The following is a 21,451-nucleotide window of genomic DNA, read 5'->3' on the forward strand; positions in this document are numbered from 1 at the left end:
ATTTTACAAGACAGTAAAACATACAAGGATAAAGCAAGTACATTGGAACTTGTACTTGTTTGAAGTACAAACATCGAATGCCTTGTGGGGCAAAGGGAACAGAATTCAAAACCCACATAAGATGTAGAATCTAACAGGAGACTTTTCCCACCAAAAGCTGGTATAACACTCAATTCTACCCTCTAGGTTAACGTGAACCCTAAGTAAGCCCTTATCTTCCGATAGCCAATTCTTTTAAACTTTTCCCAAAAGAACAAGTGAATCAAATAGAGTGCTTCATGAAGTTCAACTACTTTGAGCAGTTCAGACATTCAAGACCTTAAACTCTGTGGGATCAGACTGTTAGAAATTCTAATCAATAGTGCAAATGCAGAATTTCCCTGGAAGATCTCTGGCCTCAAATTATTTCCACAAATAATTTTATAAAGATCACCAGGCACAACAGGAAACAAGACATCATCAACAAGAACAAACAAAGAAACAGACTAGAGAAAAAGAGCCACTTAAAACCCTCACATTATCAGACACAGACTATAAAATACCTATACTTGCTTATTAAGCAGGCTTAGAAATAACTTCGGGAATCAAAAAATTATAAAAACTGACACAGATCTTTAAAATGACTGACACAAGCATCTACAAATGAAAATATAATAACTGAAATTTAAATCTAAGGGGCAGACATAACAGCAGATTACACGTAGCTCAAGGGATTAGTGAACTGGAAGGTAAAACCAGACACTGCCTAAGATACATGCAGTAGGTTCTCTAATATTTACTGATAAACAAAAGAAGTATCAAACACAAAAAGCAAACTATAAATTATGACAACATCAATACTTTTGTTTTCATTACAAAATTTCAAAAAGAGAATACTATGGTTGAGTACAGAAATTGAACATATTAAAAAGTATCAGAAGTGTTCTCACTTCTTGGCCTTTTTACTAAAATCAAGTGGGAAAGATATCAGAGGATAGAAACTAATGAAGTAAGAAAGATGCAGTAGCAATCTATATGATGGAGGTGGGAGAGAAGGAAAGAAAATGGAGAAGAGCAGGAGAAATAGTGAGATGGAGGACATGGAAATTCAGGAGGAAGAGATAGAAACAGAGGAGGCGGTGGAAGAGGGGAAAAGGGAAACAGAGGAGGAGGAAATGGAAGAAGAGATGGAAAAGAGGAAATGGAAGGAAAGAGAAGGTAGAGGAGGAGCAAGAAGAAGAGATGCAAAAAGGAGGAGGAAGGAGAGAAGAGATGAACATAGAGGAGGAAAAGGAGAGGACAAAGCGGGTAGGAAAAGGCAATCAGGAAGGAAAGGTAGAAAGAGGAGGGGAAAAAAAGATGACCTAGGAGTCATCTTGAAGTCAAAGATGACCTTCAAGTACAACTGGAAACTGTCCCAGTCAGCACTGAGATACCATAGCCCCACAACCCAAATCTGCATGCTTGAAAGTCAACAAGCTCTGAAAACTCAGCTTTTGTTTCTCTTTAAAACTCATTAGGTAGCAAACTCTGAACTGATCTGAATTCAGCTTATGACAAATCATGACAAATACTCTAAGCTATTTATTGTCTTTATGCAACTCAGCGTAAATTTACACATGTTTAACTGCAAAAATACTAGTGTGTTTGATTACAGGGTTCTGCCCAAGGTCCAGTAGGAGCTGTTACATAATATATTTGGTATGACCCTATTACTTTTCTAAATCTGACATACTCTGAATTCTAAAACACAACTGGTCTCCAAGGTTTCAGATAAAAATTTTTTGAATTTATATTACTTTAATCAAGCCCTGTCCCTTTTTTTCTTTTTCCCACTGAAGGAAAGCCATATATTCAATAACTTTTTAAACTTTCCACTTCACTTTTACAGGTACATGTATTCCAAAACCTGAAATTTCTGCTCCGAAAATTCATATAAAAGATGAATTGTTCCATCTTACACGGCAATAAAAGAATAAGCTAAAACTCTACCATGTCTCATGGAAAAGAATTCAATTTTGTGTAGATTCTCTTCAGTGAAGCAAACAGTTAAGTAAGAAAAGACCTCCCAACACCAAAGATTTTCTTTCTGTTCTTTCTTTCTTTTTTTTTTTTTTTGAGACAGAGTCTCACTTGGTCACCATTGGTAGAGTGCCATGTGTCTTAGCACAGCAACCTCAAACTCTTGGGTTAAATGATTCTCTTGCCCAAGTAGCTGAGACTACAGGCGCCTGCCACAATGCCCAGCTATATTTTAGAGACGAGATCTCATTCTGCTTCAGGATGGTCTTGAACGTGCAAGCTCAGGCAATCTGCCTTGGCCTCCCAAGTGCTGGGTTTACAGGTGTGATCCACCACACCTAGCCTAATACCAGTGATTTTCACGCAAAAAAAATATACTTTGTTTTACATTAAGTTGTTTCTTATACCAAAGTTCCTCTTTTCACTTGAAGCTATATCCTTCCTTATTCTAATTAAAACAATGAGCAACAGGACTTTGGATTTCTGAGCTGTTTTATACACTTTCACATTCATCAGTAACGGTGGTCATATCTGACAGATAAATTATGAACTGAGATTAGGAAACAATAATCTCTGTAAACTTTTATATCATTTAACATCCAGGAAAACTCAAACAAATTTTTATTGTCTGCACTCCCCACAGTTTGTTTTATAATAGCCCCTTGGCTTTTCTCTAACCTCATAGGTCACTCTAACTCAATCTCTTCTGTTGGCAGTTCCTCCTTTACCCAGTAAGTTAATGTTGAATATCCTCCTTCTTTCAAGACTACACACTTTCTAACCATTACCGATGGTTTTTAATGCCTTCTACATGCTGACATCTCCTAAATGTTTGTCTCTAGCCTAGACCATCTCTGAGTTCCAGGTCTATATAATCAACAGCTTTACTAGACATCTTCTGCATGGGTATCTCAAAGGCATCTGTAATTTGATATAGATACAAAACAGCAACACTGTATGTAAGTGTGCTTTCCATAAGTTCTCTCCCATTCCAGTAAAGGATTTCACCATCTATTCAGTTGCTCAAGCTCATTATATAGGAACTCTATCACAAGTTCTTTCCTCCACAGAGATCGTTTACCAACATTTATTCTGTATAATTCCAAATTATATTTTAAAACCTCTATTTTTCTTTACCTCTTGCTCCTAATCTAAGACCAGTGTCATCTCTGCCTATATTATAATAGCCTCTTTACTGTCTCCTTGCTTATATTCTTGACCTTCCAAATCACAAAATAGAGAATGCAACCCTCTAAAAGAGTAATTTGAATCAATAGTTGCTAAAACTATTAAATGAAAGGCTGATGGGAAACTTTAAAAAGGACAGATCAGGCTGACAACACTGAAACCCATTGTTCAATATTAGTATCACAAAGAAAGAACATCAGACATTATGCCTTCTGACAGAAATCCAAAGTATACTGCATTAGATACCACCTAAGAAAGATGTGTACCAACCTCTCTGCCCCAAATTGGACGTAATTCTTTTTTTTTTTTTTTTTAGAGACAGAATCTGTGTCTGCATCCAACTAGAGTATACTGGTACAGTTGAAGGTCGCTGCAACTTCCAACTCCTGGGCTCAAGAATTCCTGCCTCAGCCTCCTGAGTACCTAGGAGTACAGGTGGACATGCATGGCTAATTTTTTTCTATTTTTAATAGAGACAGGGGTCTAGCTTTTGTGCAGGCTGTTCTCAAACTCCTGGGCTCAAGCAATTCTCCTGCCTTGGCCTCCTAGAGTACCAGGATTACAGACATGAGCCACTGTACCCAGCCACAGATCCAATTCTGATCAAGACATCAGAAGACCTTACAATCTTCTGGAAATACAGAAGATAAACAAAAATACAAAAGCACCATGGCAATGCAATCAACAAAATCTAGTGTGTGGGAAAACTTTACCAATCAGATGTTTTTTCTTCAACTATTAAATGGCAAGAGGAAAAAAATGAGAGACAAACACTATAGATTAATAGAGCCTTAAGAAGTAGATCAATCAACTGCGATGTTTAAACTCTAATTTAAAAAAACTATAAAAAGATATTTATGAAATAATTGAAGAAATCTGAACACAGAATATTTGACATTGTGGGTTAAATTTTTAGGTGTGAAAATGGTACTATGACTATCTTTTAAAAAGACACTTTATTTTATATGTGTATGAGTATATGAACACACAGGGTGCACACACATTTCACTATAGTAGGATAGTGGGGTAGGGAGAGATACGGTAGGGATATAATGACTGGCTTCACATTGGTAATTTTCTGAAGCTGGACGCTAAGTAGTAATGGACAGTTATGACAATATTCTCTATTTGAGAGTGCTTTTGAAATTTTTTCATTAAACATATAAAATAATTGGAATCACTTTACTCCCTTGCTTAAAACCCTGCAAAGGAACCACAACAAAATAAGAAACATCATAAGGGCAAAGAAAAAAGAGGAGAACAGAAAGTATGTAAAATCGGCACCTGAAAGACTGCAACAAATTCTTAAAAGATATAAATAAAAATGAATGAAAGGCTACTGAAGAATAGTTTCTGCAATTTAAACTAAAAATGAAAAATTTCAGTAAAATTATTAGAAATTGAAAATTCCAGTGCTCCAAAATAAGACAATGGCTAAATTTTAATAATGATAACAGATGTTCTGTTCTTAGCAGCATGGTTAAACAGTTAACTATTTTATTTACGTAAATAAAGTACATTCTATATAACATTTAATAAAACCCAGGAAATTTGATAAAATCTCTTAAAATATCTAGGTAGATATAACTGACTAAATAAAAGTATAGTTGAAGACTTTTACACTTTCCTTTAAAGAGGTCCTTTAAAAATTTAAGACTTGGAACAGTCTGATGCAGTAGAGGGACAATCACAATTGAAACCTTTATTTGGTATTAATAAAATTAAATAATATATGCCATAATAACCATAATATCAAACTAAATAATAACTGAGGCTCAGAATAAAGTTTATTTAGTGTATTTATAAAACCTAGTCATTTCAGATACTTAAATTTTCACAACAGCTACAGAATGATTAGAACAGCTTTTAAGATCATTAACTGTACTATTCTACAAGAACAAGGAAAAGATGTAAATCTTTTCTTGAAGATTCAATTTAGTAAGCAACATCAGGTTTGAGGATATGTTATACTATTTGGTGTTCAACACCTCACATCCCAATGAGTAAATGAGAATGCCTGAGGAAGGCTACTATCTATTCAAAGGTATGGCATAGGTGCCTAGATGCCTTCATATGGACCTACACCACAGGATGGTTGTCCAAGGCCTTCAATGGCTATGGCAGGAAGGAACCATAGGGTTGCTTTATGTTAGTCACTGGCTATTTCATGTTAGTGCCCACTACTTAATGCCTATATTACTGCTAATGCCCAGCCTTTGTCTCTTGAAATTTACTTTTTCTCTTTATAGAATTTTTTTCACCACATCAATGTTCCTAAAAGAAATGTTTGGCCTTTTAGCCAGAGAGTTAATTGGTTGCTTTCTTCCAGTTACTTAAATCACCAAATCTTAGTGTATCACAAAGAATATTTATTTAAGAGTATGCAAGAAGAGTGATTTGACATTAATTTTTTGCAACTGCTCCATAACCCCTAAACCAATAATTACATGTCAGTTTGGGGTGGTTCCAGAAGGTTGATCTCTGGAAAACCATGGTTCTATCATTACTTGTATATATTTCTTTTTTTTTTTTTTTTTTGTAGAGACAGAGTCTCACTGTACCGCCCTCGGGTAGAGTGCCGTGGCGTCACACGGCTCACAGCAACCTCCAACTCTTGGGCTTACGCGATTCTCTTGCCTCAGCCTCCCGAGCAGCTGGGACCACAGGCGCCCGCCACAACGCCCGGCTATTTTTTTGTTGCAGTTTGGCCGGGGCTGGGTTTGAACCTGCCACCCTTGGCATATGGAGCCGGCGCCCTGCTCACTGAGCCACAGGCGCCGCCCTACTTGTATATATTTCTAAAAGAATCATTTTTCGAATAGTAGACTGTGTTAAAATGTTAAAAGTTTAGAAAGTCTATTTACAACAAAACCTTATTTCTTTCCAGCCACTCTGCAGCATAACAACAAAAGGCCAAATTCTTCTTACAAGCTTTTGAGGCAGATTATGGAGTTCAGCACTACATAATAATCCTACAGGTTTTTAACTGTGTCTGGTCTGATTGCCCAAAGGCACTACACAACTATCTGACTTCTTGGTTTTAAAATCTTAGGTAAGGAAGAAGACAACTAAACTGAAAATCACCCCAAAGCCACCAAGCAAACAACTTCAAGTGATAGGCATTAGAGTGCTTTATAAATCTAAGTTTGCCTAGAAATAAAACTGTTAATGAATTCTTTCATATAACTTTGAAGTTAAGCTTATACAACATATTCAACAGATCATAGACTAATAACTGGAATATATAAAAAGCAACTACAAATGAACAACAAAAAAGGTCAAACAACCAAAAAGTTGGCTATGGATGCCAAAAGGCAATCCAAAGAAAAGTAAATATAAATCATCAAGGATATGAAGATCATCAACCTGATCAGAAAGCACAGATGTTTTATAAAGACTAAGGTATTTTTCACTCAACTGACAGGCAAAATTTTAAAAGATAAAAAATAATAAGAACTGAAAAAAATGTAGGATAGCAGGCACTACTGGTGGGACTGGAAGTGGTAAAGCCCCTTCTGGAGCAAATTAGCTATAGCTAATGCAATTTAAAATAAACAAAAACTTTGATTCAGAATTCTACTTCCAGACTATTTTAAGAAACATGAATATGAATACAAATATACACTTATGGTTTATACAATAGTGTTTCAGAATCTTTTAGAAAAATTATATACAGTAAATGATCTAAAATTCCCTAAAAGACAAAATGATTACAATATATCCATACCATGCAACAGTTTAAATCAATGACCCAAAGTAACATGATGGCATTTAAAAAAATCTCCATGCCCTATTGAGTAGACACGGAAATGGCAAAAAATACATTTGGAATGATATCATTTATCAAAACAAAGCCATTCATTTTGATACTCAATATGCATGTAATGGAACAGTAAAAGGTAGGAAAAGACACACTTCACATTAATAAAAACTCTTTGCCTCTGTTTACACCTAAGTTTGGAGGTAGTTCTGAAGGGATTTTTGCTTTATCTTCATTGTTCGAATTTTGAAAAGGAGACGATATTTGTAGATGAAGTTCATAAATAAAATAAAAAATAAATGACATAGGTTAGGAACAGATAATCCATTGGTTATACATGTTCATATGATTCTGGTGTGATATATGTATGCTGTATGTGAGATACATGTAATGTTATGTTAGAGAGTATATATCAAGCTCTTAAGAACTATATAAATCCCAAGATAACCTGTTATTATATATGTATCTTTATTGTTTACTTTTTATATAGGTCTATTATTTTTACCTAACAAAGGTATTTCTATTTTTAAAAAGATAATTAAATGGAAGGTTATACTCTTGAGTTTTATAAAAGGTTCTTACTTTGATTTAAAAAAAACCAATAAATCTCTAAATAGTCCAACCGTATTCATGTATTATTTGGAAAAAAAAAAAAAGAAAAACTAAATAAATATACATTGATAACCATTGAACCTAAAATGTTTAAGAAAGAAAATAAAACTTGGATATGGCCCAAAAGCAAACACAACATTTAAGAGTTGCCTGCAAATTAAGTTTTTTTTTCTTTTTAAAGAAAAATAAAACAAAGAAAGAAACTTGGCAATACCCCTGAGTATATAAGAACTTAATTTGTCAATCCTGATATCTTTTGCCTTGAAAATTAGTAGTTAAAATTACATTTTCATTTATTTCTATAAGTCATATAAAACAGGTGAATTCTTGGAATAAATCATAACAATGTGCCAAATTCATTACCACATTTCCATTTAAATGTACATGATGGTTTAAATGATGGTACCAAATATTAACATTTTGGTGAGTTGGTACCCTATTCCTCATAGCCCCAAGGGGAATTATTCCTAAACGAGAAGACGTCATTATACATATAATCAGAGGAAGGCTAAAACTGTTAAGAGTTAAAAACCTCCAAATACTGACCAGTCTTCCTTAAGAACTTCAGAAAAAAACATGCAAAACACTTCTGAGGAACCTCAAATTCCCCTTCATATGTAACTCTAATGTTGATGCCATTACAAAAGTATACCTCTTAACCTCAACAAAAGGTTTAATAATGAAAAAAAGCTCCACTATTAAGTATTATAAAGGACAACACCAAATGTACACTTGGGACTTCTGTTTCTATCTGGGACATATCTCAGCAAGTCTCAGTTTCTTACTTTGTGAAATGAAAATACCAAAATATTCTGTATACTTCACAGAGTTATTTGTACCTGAGGAGTGAATATAAAGGAAGTATATGAAGAGCTTTAAAAAACTATAAAGCACTACAGAAAAATGTGTTTTTAAAATTATCCTTGCCAAAATAAAACACTGGCAAAATCTATTTTTAATAGAATTATACCCTCAATAGAATTTTTAAAAGGCTAAATATTTTCCAGAGAATTGTTTATTAGTTATACTGACAAATCGCAAGCATATTAATTAAAATAGTATACACAGCAAGCCATTTTGCTTCTTTAAATATTTTATTACCACAGAATTCTACTTGTGTCAATACAACAGGAGAGATGTCAAGCTAGCTAGCCAAACAAACCTTCCTGCCAAGATCTGTCATTCCTCTAAAGGCCATGTTCTCCCTTCAAAGCATTTGCAAATATTCCATGTTTCTTCCAATATCCCTTCATATCCACCACTGAAGACTGAAAGCTTGCTTGGGTTGCAAGGTAAATTGTCACCTTATGTTTGCCAGATCTCAAACAGACACAGCAAGTGGAAAAAAGACACCAAAAGACAAGTACATACATGCATAAATGCACCCACAAATGTACACACACACAAACACAAAGTGTCCTTCATTCTTTAGGGAGAAATTTACACAGCAAATGATCGTCACCGTAAAAGGAAGTACAAAACGTAAGCAAAACAAGAAAAATAAATCTTACTTACCATCTCCCATAGCCATTCAGATGGTCCAGGGAGCTCTCTTATTATCAAGAGGTCAAACAGCACAGCAAATAAGTACAGCTCAATGCCTGCGCCACTGGGTTCGGCCTGCAGCCTGCAGACACCCGGAGCACTGTGTGACCCAGGCCGCGCTGCAGCTCTGCACCGCAATAGCCAACAGCTGCTACTCCACTTCAAAATAAAAGTCTGGGGTCTTGCAGAAAACCCTCATTTATTTAGCAGAGCCTAGAAGGGCTTGATCAAGATTATTCTTTAACTGGACATACACCGATGGATACAGGTGAGATGTTTCTCCTTGTATTAGCTGCTTGGAATTTAATCTAAGAAAAGCTCTGGAAACCAATAAATGTCATCCCGCTGGGGGACTTTTAATGCAATCATCAAAACACAAGGCATGTGTTCAGCAATCATTTTCTGCTTCCCTAAAGATATCCATGTAATCAGTAGCAATCACATGATCTGATGGATTAACTGATTTGCACCTTTTAAAACAGGTTTTCATCCCTTTGTCGTTACCTTTTAATATTTACAACAGAAGATTGCTAGAAGTGCGCCAACAGGAATAGCCCAGTTTTCATGATTAACTGCTCTCATTATGCAGGAAGCATTTCTGGCTGCCGTAAACAAATCACGTCAAAGGCAGCCCATCAAAGGCTGCTCTGTGTGTGGACAGCAGGGCCACACGGAACAAAGCTTGCTTCTGGTGGTGGAGAGAGAACCTAGCCAGTGCGCAGCTGCAGGGACGCAGAGCACCCTCTATCCAAGCTGCACAACCATCAGCACATTGTTAAGCTCTGAGAAGGCCCTGAGGCTCATAGTCACAAACAAACAGATTTTAAAATTAACTTAAGAAAAGAGCTGCTTTGCTTTTCACCAAAGGATATGTTATAAAAATATTCAAAACTAGATTCGAAATTACCTTATTGACCCAAAGAAGCCAAATATCAAGGTAATTTCAGAGCCTACTTTCCAAGCTTTATTTTATTGCCATCCAAGAACAATTCTATTTTGACCAACTGTTTCAAACAGAGAAGCTGGAAAATAACTGTATAACAATTACATCGCCAAGTGTGTGTCCTGCACACACACTAGACAAATCAGAATTGTGCATAGTTTCTTTCCACAGTAGAAAAGAAAAAAACTTGCAACCATAACCACCAACACAGTTAGTGTTTACATCTTGGTTAGGGTAGGAGACTGTCTAGAAAGCTCCAAGATGACACCAGAGCCTGTCATAATCACAGGCGGCCTCCAACTTTCAGTCTTTTCTTTCCTCTACGGCTGCTGTTCCCCCCTTTCAGTCATAGTCTGACCAATTTTAAATCTACTTTTCTTCTAATAGCACAGCTAATTTGACTGCATTTAGGGACTCTCCCAAACTTAGTTTTGTAATATAAGAATGAAAGTCAAGTTTAAAAAACCCTCAAGACAAAAAAAAAGCATATGTATTTCTCACTATTCCTAAACCAAACAATATACTCCAATCTCTGATGATATAATTTGCTTACTGCTTCAGAAAATCTAGTCAAAGAATTCAACCAGAACTTAAAATGAATGTATATCTGGCAATTACAAGAAAAATCAGAGACAAAAGTATGATACATAGAAGTTATCAGGATATGCATAAAAGAAGATGAGGAAGAATAAAGAGAAAAAATACAGAAACAGACTATTTCTTTTAACATAAACATGAAAAAATTAGACAATGTCATTCCTGCTTATCATGTTAGACAATGTCATTCCTACTTATCATGTTTCGTTATAGCCTGAAACCCAAGAAAGGCTTCCTACTCCTACAAGTCCATCAAAACTCCTCCCATGGCCTAAAAGGGCCAGGTGTTACGCTTCCTGTTCACTTCTCTAAGTACATTTCACATATGGTCTCCAGTCCAATGGACTCCTAGCCTCATTGAGCTTCAGGCAGTTCTTGGTATATTTAAATATACCAAGCTCTTTTCCATCCTTGGGCTTTTATGGTCACTATTTTCTCTGCCCATGTTTGCCTACTATTGATCCCCTGAGTGGCTCAATCTCAATTATCAGGTCTCAATTCAATATGTCCCATCTAGGAGAGGACTGTTCCACTGTTCCATCTAAATAGAGGCATCACTGAGTTACCTTCTCGATGCGTTATTTTCTCCACTTAATGATTAAGTCTGATGAGAAGTTTTAGCTATAATGGGTCTGAAAAAGTTAAACCACCTTTACACAAATCCCGTGGCTTTCTGTTGTCTCTATTTAGTAAAATTCCTGTTTTATCAAATAACACTCTTCTAATATAATATGATGTGTGATGTTTCATTATTATGGTTTCAGGTAAAGATGCACTAAAAAATTTTATTTACCATAATAGTTTCTGGTCATACCAGGTGGAACAATTTTGAATTGTATGCCATGTTTGTATGAACCCAAAACAATTTGCTTTGCACAAGTACACCAACTAAGTGGTGGTATCTTTAATGGCTCTTTAGTCTATTGTGTGCATGAACTATTTCTATAAGTTTTCATACTGAGCCTTTACTTTGCCCTAAAATGTTTTCCTGTTCTATAACTTTATTTTACAGTTCTAGTTTGAGTGCATGATAAAAATGAATCAATAATGGACTGAAAATTTTGAGCAAAAATATTATAAAGAAATAAAAAAGGAGTTGAATTAACCTTTATTACTTTATGTACAAACTATTTTCCTTCATCAAATTGTTACTTGCAACAATTTGTTTTCAGTATTCAACTGTTACATTTTTCTACTTGTAAAAATTATTCAAGAATCATGGGTTAGAATGAAATATATCATCATTTTTCTCATTAATATTAGTGAAAATATAGCTGGGCGTTGGGCAGGCGCCTGTAATCCCAGCTATTAGGGAGGCTGAGGCAAGAGGATGGCTTGAGCCCAAGAGTTTGAAATTGCTGTGAGCTATGATACCACAGCACTTTACCCAGGGCAACAAAGTGAGAGTCTGTCTCAATTTAAAAAAAAAAATTAGTGAAAATAATTTTCTGATTTAATAGTCTTTCATTTAGCACCAAGGTTTTTAGGAATAATTTAAATTCATTAAACAAAGTGTAGTTATATTTTCCTCCATTACAACATCTACTCACATTGTATATTCATTTGCTTACTTTTTTTATGATCTATCTCCCTCACTAGATTATAGGGTCCTTAAGAGCAGAAATTTCTGTCTTTCTGTTGTGATATGGTCTAATTTACATTTAAAGAAGATCACTCTGATTTCAGGATAGCAAATAATTCCACAGTGCAAACATGGACCAGAGTCAACTGCAGTGGTCTAGGTAAAAGCTAAAGGAGACTTAGAGTAGGGTATTAGCAGTGGAGATGTCAAAAATAAACAAATTTTGGATATGTTAGTATCTTATACGTAAAAATGATCAATCAGTTAAAATGGGGAATCAGGTTCCTAGCTTGAGCTGATGTTGGTGCCATTGATTGAAATGTCTATGAGAGGACCAGATTTGATGGGCAAAAAGAGACAATGAGGTTTCACTTTTGGGCATGTTAAACCTGAAATGCCTAATAGTCATCCAAATGAAAATGTCATCCAGGCCACAAACTATCAAGTCTAATGCATAAACGAGAGATAAATGACAGCTAGAACTATACACTGGGGAGTCATTAGCAAATGCTATCATTTAAATACTTTGTAAAATTTGATAACCAATATTCTGTAAATAAAGGTACATTTAGCTACAATTTCCCATTTTCCTTATGTATGGTGACTTTATGGTGATTTTTGGGACTTCTTGTACTATCATCAAAAATATGATCAATTTGTATACCCCAATGTATATTACACTGAAGACTTTAACTTTCACATTTGACCATGCCTACAATATTCAGTTCACAATCTTGACTACCAACAAACTCGGCATACTCCCTCCAAAAAAAATAAATGCCAGAGACTAACTCCAAACCTCCCTGTTTATGGAGAGATAAACAAGAGAAAAAGAAATGGGAACGAAAATAACAGAGCAGAGAAAAGCTTCTATTTTCAAAGTAACAGAAAATATATCACAAAATCCAAGTATGTAACAGTGCTTTCAAAATAAACTACATCCAAACAATGATAGAACTGATAGAATATCCAAACAATTTGATAGAAGGAATTATTATTTTTTTTCTTAAAGTTGTAACTACTTAGTCTGAAATGCACAAGTGAGCATGTTATGAAAACATACAAGTCTCAGTTCAAGGAATTTTAACAACTCTCCTTCCTACTTTTTCTAGTTTCTATAAAAATGGACAGAGGTAACTGCTGGAAAAATAGGGATGAAGTACTTAAAACACCTTCTATTCAGAGATGATAAGTGAGAAACATCTAGCAGTCAAGGTGAGGATTGGCTGCATAATTTGTATTTCTGGAACTAAATTTAGATTAGAGTAGACACAATATAACACTAAATTGTGTCACAAATTCCATCTGACTTCCAGCCACATAGCAAAGCTCAGTATTAGTTTAACCCAGAGAAATTTAACTAAATTACATTAGCAACTAGTTTTCCTATTATTTGATTAACTCATACACCAAATTTTTTTCCAACATCATTTATATTGCCACACTAACCATATATTCTTTTTAACATGAAGCTACTTCCCTAGAAGGAAAATAACACCAATATTATCTTTGGAAATGGAATATATCTTCATATATGTGACTTACCAATTTTTAAAGAATGAAGTCTAGGTAAATGCTACCCAATGTAACTAAATATAATTTATCAACTTTACAAAAAGGAGAGAAATCACAAAATCAAATAAATACCAGATAGTAGCTCAAAACCTCCTTGAATTCCAACTTGGTCTCATTCTACATAAGAAGCCAAAGATGACTACGCTAGTGAAATCCCTATCATCAGTGTCATCAGTGATAGCTGGCACATAGGTATAATAAATCCAATTAACTATATAATTTCTACTAACAACAATTAAGTAAAACAAGTACTCTGGATATAAAAACACATTTTATGCATGGAACATGAAGGACATGATGTCATCATACCTGCAATCCAGAAGATACAATAAAAAGGTAAAAGAACAATATTAATCTACACAAAACTGCACCCTAATTCTCATCCACTCCTAAAGAGTCATAGGACCAGCGATAATCAACAGAAATTAAAGATTTTGTTAGTATATTCCAACTAAGTTTTCAAGCCACAAAATCAATCCTTCTGAATCAATGTAAGAGTACACTTGAAAACAAAGCGTAATGTCTAAACCTTGCTAAAATCTTAGGAATGCCTGGGAGCTGGAATAGTTTAATTATTCTTACCTTTGCAGACACTCAAAATCATACCGCCTGAACTTTGCACTTCATCAAATTTGGCAAATATCATTTCTAATCTGGAAATAAAGAATAAATTGCATTTGTCTGTTTGTTTTACATATAGATTAAATACAAACCATTTCCTTCATCATCTCCCTCGAAAAAAACAGTTATAGGAATTCAGCAAGTTTTCTATACAATATGATTTTACAATTAACTCATTTAATAAATGGAGACACAAACTCATCTCTCTTGAGTTGAGAAAAAGAAGCCAAATTCAGGTAGGACTTTATATACTTGCAGGTACATTTATGAAAAAGACAGCTTTCACACAAAATAGTTTAACAAGTTTTATCATAAAATGATTTCCCAGGCCAGGCGCAGTGGCTCAACCTGTAATCCTAGCACTCTGGGAGGCTGAGGTAGATAGATTGCTTGAGCTCAGAAGTTTGAGACTAGCCTGAGCAATAGCAAAACCCTGCCCCTACCAAAAATTGAAAAAACTAGCTGGGTGTAGTTGCACATGCCTGTATCCCAGCTACTTGGGAGGCTGAGGCAAGAGGACAGCTTTAGTCCAAGAGTTTGAGGTTGCTGTGAGCTATGATGCTATGGCACTCTACCCAGGGTGGCAGAGTAAGACTCTGTCTCAAAAAATTAATTAATTGAATATATATGTATATATTTCTCCAAAGCCACCAAAAATATTCTACTTCCAATCTTATAATAAATCCACTCAGTCACGAATACATCTTTAAAAAGCACATAAAAATCATGCTAAGGAAACCGAAGGCAAATTTAAAAACAATGAAATATAAAATATGAAAAAACTAAAGAAATGCTGATATGACTGATAATCTGATGTTTTTCCTATAAACATGAAAATACGTAGTATAATAGCACTTCCTCTGGCACTTCTAATTTTATATTCAGCATAATTACTTTCTACACTTCTGCTATCACTTTTTTTTAGTTAAAAACATGTTTATTTCAAAAGTAATGTATACTCATTATAAAAGTAAATTAGGATATATAAATAGAAAGAGGGGAAAAAAATCCCACAATCTCACGATCCAGAGAATTTATTTAATTGTAGCCTTTCTTTCTTTTTCTTTTTTTGTAGAGACAGACTCTCACTTTATCGCCCTCGGTAGAGTGGCGTGGCGTCACACTGCTCACATCATCCTCCAACTCCTAGGGTTAGGTGATCCTCTTGCCTCAGCCACCCAAGTAGCTGGGACTACAGGCACCCACCACAAAACCCAACTATTTTTTTGTTGTAGTTTGGCTGGGGCCAGGTTTGAACCCACCACCCTCTATATTGGGGCCAGCGCCCTAGCCACTGAGCCACAGGCACCGTCCAACTGTATCCTTTCTGATGCTTTTATATCCATATATAAATTTTCTTCAGAATGAAGTGAGATCATGGTGACAGCACTTGTTTAGTTTGTTTTTCTTTCACTTTCCAATGTATCATGCTATTATTTATTCTGAAATTCATGACTTCAAGATTTAGGGAATGGAAGGTCACTGTAATACTGTCAAATGACTTACCCTTATATAACTATCATAATTCATTTCCTAAAATCTTACTCATGCCTTGGTCCATATCCTGGCATTTCTTACCAATAAATTGAGAGTACAGATACTTTTTGAAATGTCATTGGTTTATTTCAGTAAGAAATAACTAAAATGTTTTTAGTTGAAACCTAGGGATTCATTATAAAGGGATTTCTAAACCCCAACCTCACTACCTAACCCCATTAAGCACAACAAATACAACTATTTACATATCTAAAGCACTTCAGTTGAAAGACACAAGTCCCTTTATAACCACCAGCATCTTCCAGAGGGTTGAGCAGACACCAGGCAGATTGCCCAGAGACAAGAGGTGGATATGAGATGGAAGAGATCACTAGAATTAGAAGCTGGAACCTCAGACTGAAGTCCAGACAGCCTAGAAACAAAAGAGAGGATTTAGGAGCTATTCAAGAAAAAAAGCAGGCTACAGGCACTGTCCCTAGATCCAGTGTATCCTCTATTTTGACACTCTTTCTATCTAGTTGAGAGAAAAATACTCTTTTCTCTTTTAGCTCTCTATAACAATTGATGTTTTTATTTTTCAGTTTCCATGTATGAAATATTTTTGTTCCAAGTTGACCCTCGGAGCCAAGTAACAGCTTCCTTGCAACTGGGCACAGTGAGTCTGGAAAGACAAAGACTCCAAGCATCTCTGGCTGGTGGGATCTGCCCATAAATATCCCTTTGAGGAAACAGGGAGTCAGTGAGAGACTTCTGCACGCCAGGAGGACAAAAGCAGTGGAAAACTGGACTCATCAAAACCCTGGTCCAGACACACAGCAAATTAAAGACCAAGAGGAAATGAAAGGAAAATCAAGGCAAGGAAACAGAGAAAAGAAATCACTCATGAGGAAGAATCAGCAGAAAAATCCTGGCAACATGAAAAACCAGTCCAGAGCAAACCCCGCCCTCCCCACCAACCCCAAGGAACCATGAGGTAGCTACTGCAGAGGATTCCACCTATAAAGAAATGTTAGAAATGACAGAAAGGGAAGTTAGAGATGATGAAAACAATGAAGGAAAATGCTGATAAAATGGAAAATAACCAACAGGAAATCCAAAAACAGAATCAAATAAGAGATGAATGATATGAAGAATATAGAAAGGATATAGGAGAGCTAAAGGAACGGAAGCAATTAGGGAACTTAAAGATGCAATATAAAGTATCAACAACAGATTAGACCATGCAGAAGAAAGAATCTCAGAGGCAGAGGACAAAGCTCTTGATAACTCAAATAGTTAAAGAGGCAGAAAAGAAGAGAGAGAAAGCAGAATGTTCACTGTCAGAATTATTGGACTCTATGAAGTGTTGAAATATACAAGTGATAGGTATCCCACAAGAGGAAGAAGAATGCCCCAGGGGAATGGAAGTCATACTAGAGAATATTATAAATGAAAATTCCCCAAGTATCAACAAAGATTCTGACACACTCCTTTCAGAGGGATATAGAACCCCAGGTCTCCCCACCTCTAAATGAGCTTCTCCAAAACACATTGTGATGAACCTGTCCAAAGTCAAGACAAAAGAAAAGATTCTTCAACCTGCCAGGAAGAAGCGCCAGTTGACCTACAGGGGCAAATCCTCAGGGTGACTGCAGATTTCTCTAATGAAACTTTCCAAGCAAGAAGACAATGGTCATCTACCTTCAATCTACTTAAACAGAACAATTTCCAGCCAAGAATTCTATATCTCGCTAAGTGAAGCTTTAAAATTGATGGATAAATCAAATCATTTACTGATATACAAACATTGAGGAAATTCACTACAAGACCAGCTCTACAGGAAATACTTCAACCTGTTCTACACACTGACTATCACAATGGATCAGCAGCAAAGTAAGAACTCAGAAATTAAAGGACAGAACATAACTTCCACACTGATGCAAAAGATAAAACTAAGCAGTGGACTCTCACAAAATAAGACGAATAGAACACTACCATACTTATTGATTATCTCAATAAATGTTAATGGCTTGAATTCCCCACTGAAGAGGCATAGATTGGCTGACTGGATTAAAAAACACAAGCCATCCATTTGCTGTCTGCAAGAAACACACCTAGCTTCAAAAGACAAATTAAAACTTCGAGTTAAGGGTCGGAGGACAATTTTTCAGGTAAACGGAATTCAGAAGAAAGGAGGAGTTGCAATCTTATTTTCAGATACATGTGGATTTAAAGCAATTAAAGTCAAAAAAGACAAAGATGGTCACTTTATATTGGTCAAGGGAAAAATACAACAAGAAGACATTTCAATTCTAAATATTTATGCACTCAGTTAATGCTCCCAGAGTTTTGAAACAAACCTTACTCAGTCTGAACAATATGATATACTATAATACCATAATACAGGGGACTTTAACACTCCTCTTACAGAGCTGGACAGATCCTCTAAACAGAAAGTAAACAAAGATATAAGGAACTTAAATGAGACCCTAGAATAACTGTGCTTGATATTTGTGTATAGAACACTCCCTCCCAAAGATAAAGAATACATATTCTTCTCATCGCCCCATGGAACATTCTCCAAAATTGATCAGATCTTAGGACGAAAACAAACCTCAACAGAATCAAAAGAAATGAAATTTTACCTTGTCTCTTCTCAGAACACAAGGCACTAAAGGTGGAACTCAACTCCAACAAAAACATTCAATCCCACACAAAGGCATGGAAATTAAACAACCTTCTGTTGAATAAGAGATGGGTGAAGGAAGAAATAAAAGAGGAAATTATTAACTTCCTTGAGCATAACAACAATGAAGATACAAGCTACCAAAACCTGTGGGATACTACAAAAGTAGTTTTGAGAGGAAAATTTATTGCTTTAGATGCCTACATTCGAAAAACAGAACGAGAGCACATCAACAAACTCACAAGCCATCTTATGGAATTGGAAAAAGAAGAACAATCGAAGCCTAAACTCAGTAGAAGAAAAGAAACCTCCAAAATTAAATCAGTGATCAATGAAATTGAAAACAAAAGAATCATTCACAAAATTAATGAAACAGGAGTTGGTTTTTTGAAAAAATAAATAAAATAGATAATAAATAGATAATAAAATAGATAAACCATTCCATAAACAAGGAATAGAAAAGTAAAATCTCCAGTAACCCCAACCAGAAATGATAAAGGGGAAATAACAACTGATGCCACAGAGACACAAAAGATCATCTCTGAATACTATCAGAAACTCCATGCCCAGAAATTTGACAATGTGAAGGAAATGGATCAATATTTGGAATCACACCCTCTGCCTAGACTTAGCTAGGAAGAAATAGAGCTTCTGAACAGACCAATTTCATGTACTGAGATTAAAGAAACAATAAAAAAGCTTCCAACAAAAAAATGCCCTGGTCCAGACGGCTTCCCACCAGAATTCTATCAAACCTTCAAGGAAGAGCTTATTCCCGTACTGCAGAAATTATTCCAAAAACTTGAGGAGGAAGGAATCTTCCCCAACACATTCTAAGAAGCAAACATCAGCCTGATACCAAAACCAGGAAAAGACCCAACTAAAAAAGGAGAATTTCAGACCAATTTCATTAATGAATATAGATGCAAAAATTCTCAACAAAATCCTAGCCAATAGATAGCTTATCACTAAAAAAGTCATACAGCAAGATCAAGTAGGCTTCATCCCAGGGATGCAAGGCTGGATTAACATATGCAAGTCCATAAACGTTATCCATTATATTAACAGAAGCAAAAATAAACATGATATGATCCTCTCAATAGATGCAGAAAAAGCATTCAATAAAATCCAACATCCTTTTCTTTTTTTGTGTGTAGAGACAGAGTCTCACTGTACCGCCCTCGGGTAGAGTGCCGTGGCGTCACACAGCTCACAGCAACCTCTAACTCTTGGGCTTACGTGATTCTCTTGCCTCAGCCTCCCGAGCAGCTGGGACTAGGCGCCAGCCACAACGCCTGGCTATTTTTTTGTTGCAGTTTGGCCGGGGCTGGGTTTGAACCCGCCACCCTTGGCATATGGGGCCGGCGCCCTCCTTAATGAGCCACAGGCACCGCCCCCAGCATCCTTTTCTAATTAGAACACTGAAGAGTATAGGCATAAGTGGCACATTTCTGAAACTGGTTGAAGCTATCTATGACAAACCCACAGCTAATATTTCAGTAAATGGAGTAAAACTGAAAGCTTTTCCTCTTAGACCTGGAACCAGACAAGGTTGTCCTCTGTCACCATTACTATTCAACATAGTGCTGGAAGTTCTAGCCAATACAATTAGGCAAGACAAGGAAATAAAGGGAATTCAAATGGGAGCAGAGGTCAAACTCTTCCTCTTTGCTGACAACATGATCTTATACTTAGAGAATCCCAAAGACTCAACCACAAGACTCCTGGAAGTCATCAAAAAACACAGTAATGTCTCAGGATATAAAATCAATGTCCACAAGTCAGTTGCCTTTGTATACACCAATAACAGTCAAGATGAGAGGCTAATTAAGAACACAACTCCCTTCATCATAGCCCCAAAGAAAATGAAATACTGAGGAATATACCTAACAAAGGAGGTGAAGGACCTCTATAAAGAAAATTATGAAATCCTTAGAAAGGAAATAGCAGAGGATATTAACAAATGGAAGAACATACCATGTTTATGGATGGGAATAATCAACATTGTTAAAATGTCTATACTTCCCAAAGCAATCTACCTATTCAATGCCATTCCAAGAGAATGCCATAAAAGGAAAAAGAAAAAAATGTCATTCCTATTAAAATACCAAGATGGTAATTTCAAGATTTGGAAAAAATGATTCTGCATTTTTTATGGAACCTGAAAAAAACCCGTATAGCTAAGGCAGTGCTTAGTAATAAAAATAAAGCTGGGGGCATCTCCATACCAGATTTTAGGCTGTACTACAAACCCATAGTGGTCAAGACAGCATGGTACTGGCACAGAAACAGAGACACAGACATTTGGAATCGAATAGAAAACCAGGAAATGAAACTAACATCTTACAACCACCTAATCTTTGATAAACCAAACAAGAACTTACCTTGGGGGAAAGACTCCCTATTCAATAAATGGTGTTGGGAGAACTGGATATCCACAAGTAAAAGACTGAAACTGGATCTGGGCACCGTGAGTCTGGGGAGATAGGACTCCAGGCATCTCTGGCTGGTGGGAACTGCCTATCATCACTCCTATGAGGATACAGGGAGTCAGCGAGAGACTTCTGGACCCCAAGAGGAGGACTAAAACAGTGGAAAACCGGCAAGTGGTCGCGTGTGTTCAACCCGTCTAAACCCGCCCACAACTTCCACAGGCACAAGAACTTAAAGAGCAAGAGGAAGTGAAAGGAAAATTAGGGCAAGGAAACAGATAAAAGAAATCACTCATGAGGAAGAATCAGCAGAAAACTCCAGGCAACATGAAGAACCAGTCCAGAACAACCCCGCCAAGGGACCATGACGTAGCTACTGCAGAGGATTCCACCTATACAGAAATGTTAGGAATGACAGAAAGGGAATTTAGAA

The 21,451-nt window shown here is 36.0% G+C and overlaps 1 protein-coding gene across 47 annotated transcripts in view; it reads right to left on the reverse strand.

Moving 5' to 3' along the window:
- Nucleotides 1-21,451, reverse strand: part of CLASP2 (cytoplasmic linker associated protein 2) — a 238,037-nt gene that overhangs the window by 161,128 nt on the left and 55,458 nt on the right. For 31 of the 47 annotated variants that reach the window (XM_053598615.1, XM_053598620.1, XM_053598627.1 and 28 more), the window contains exon 7: nt 14,386-14,456. In XM_053598615.1, the coding sequence (XP_053454590.1) occupies nt 14,386-14,456 (71 nt within the window). Of the gene's footprint in view, nt 1-9,076; nt 9,680-14,385; nt 14,457-21,451 lie in introns of those variants that run through there. The other 16 variants (XM_053598654.1, XM_053598652.1, XM_053598650.1 and 13 more) reach the window with 1 other exon arrangement.

The sequence above is a fragment of the Nycticebus coucang genome, chromosome 8 (assembly GCF_027406575.1).
Source record: "Nycticebus coucang isolate mNycCou1 chromosome 8, mNycCou1.pri, whole genome shotgun sequence".
Lineage (NCBI taxonomy): Eukaryota > Metazoa > Chordata > Mammalia > Primates > Lorisidae > Nycticebus > Nycticebus coucang.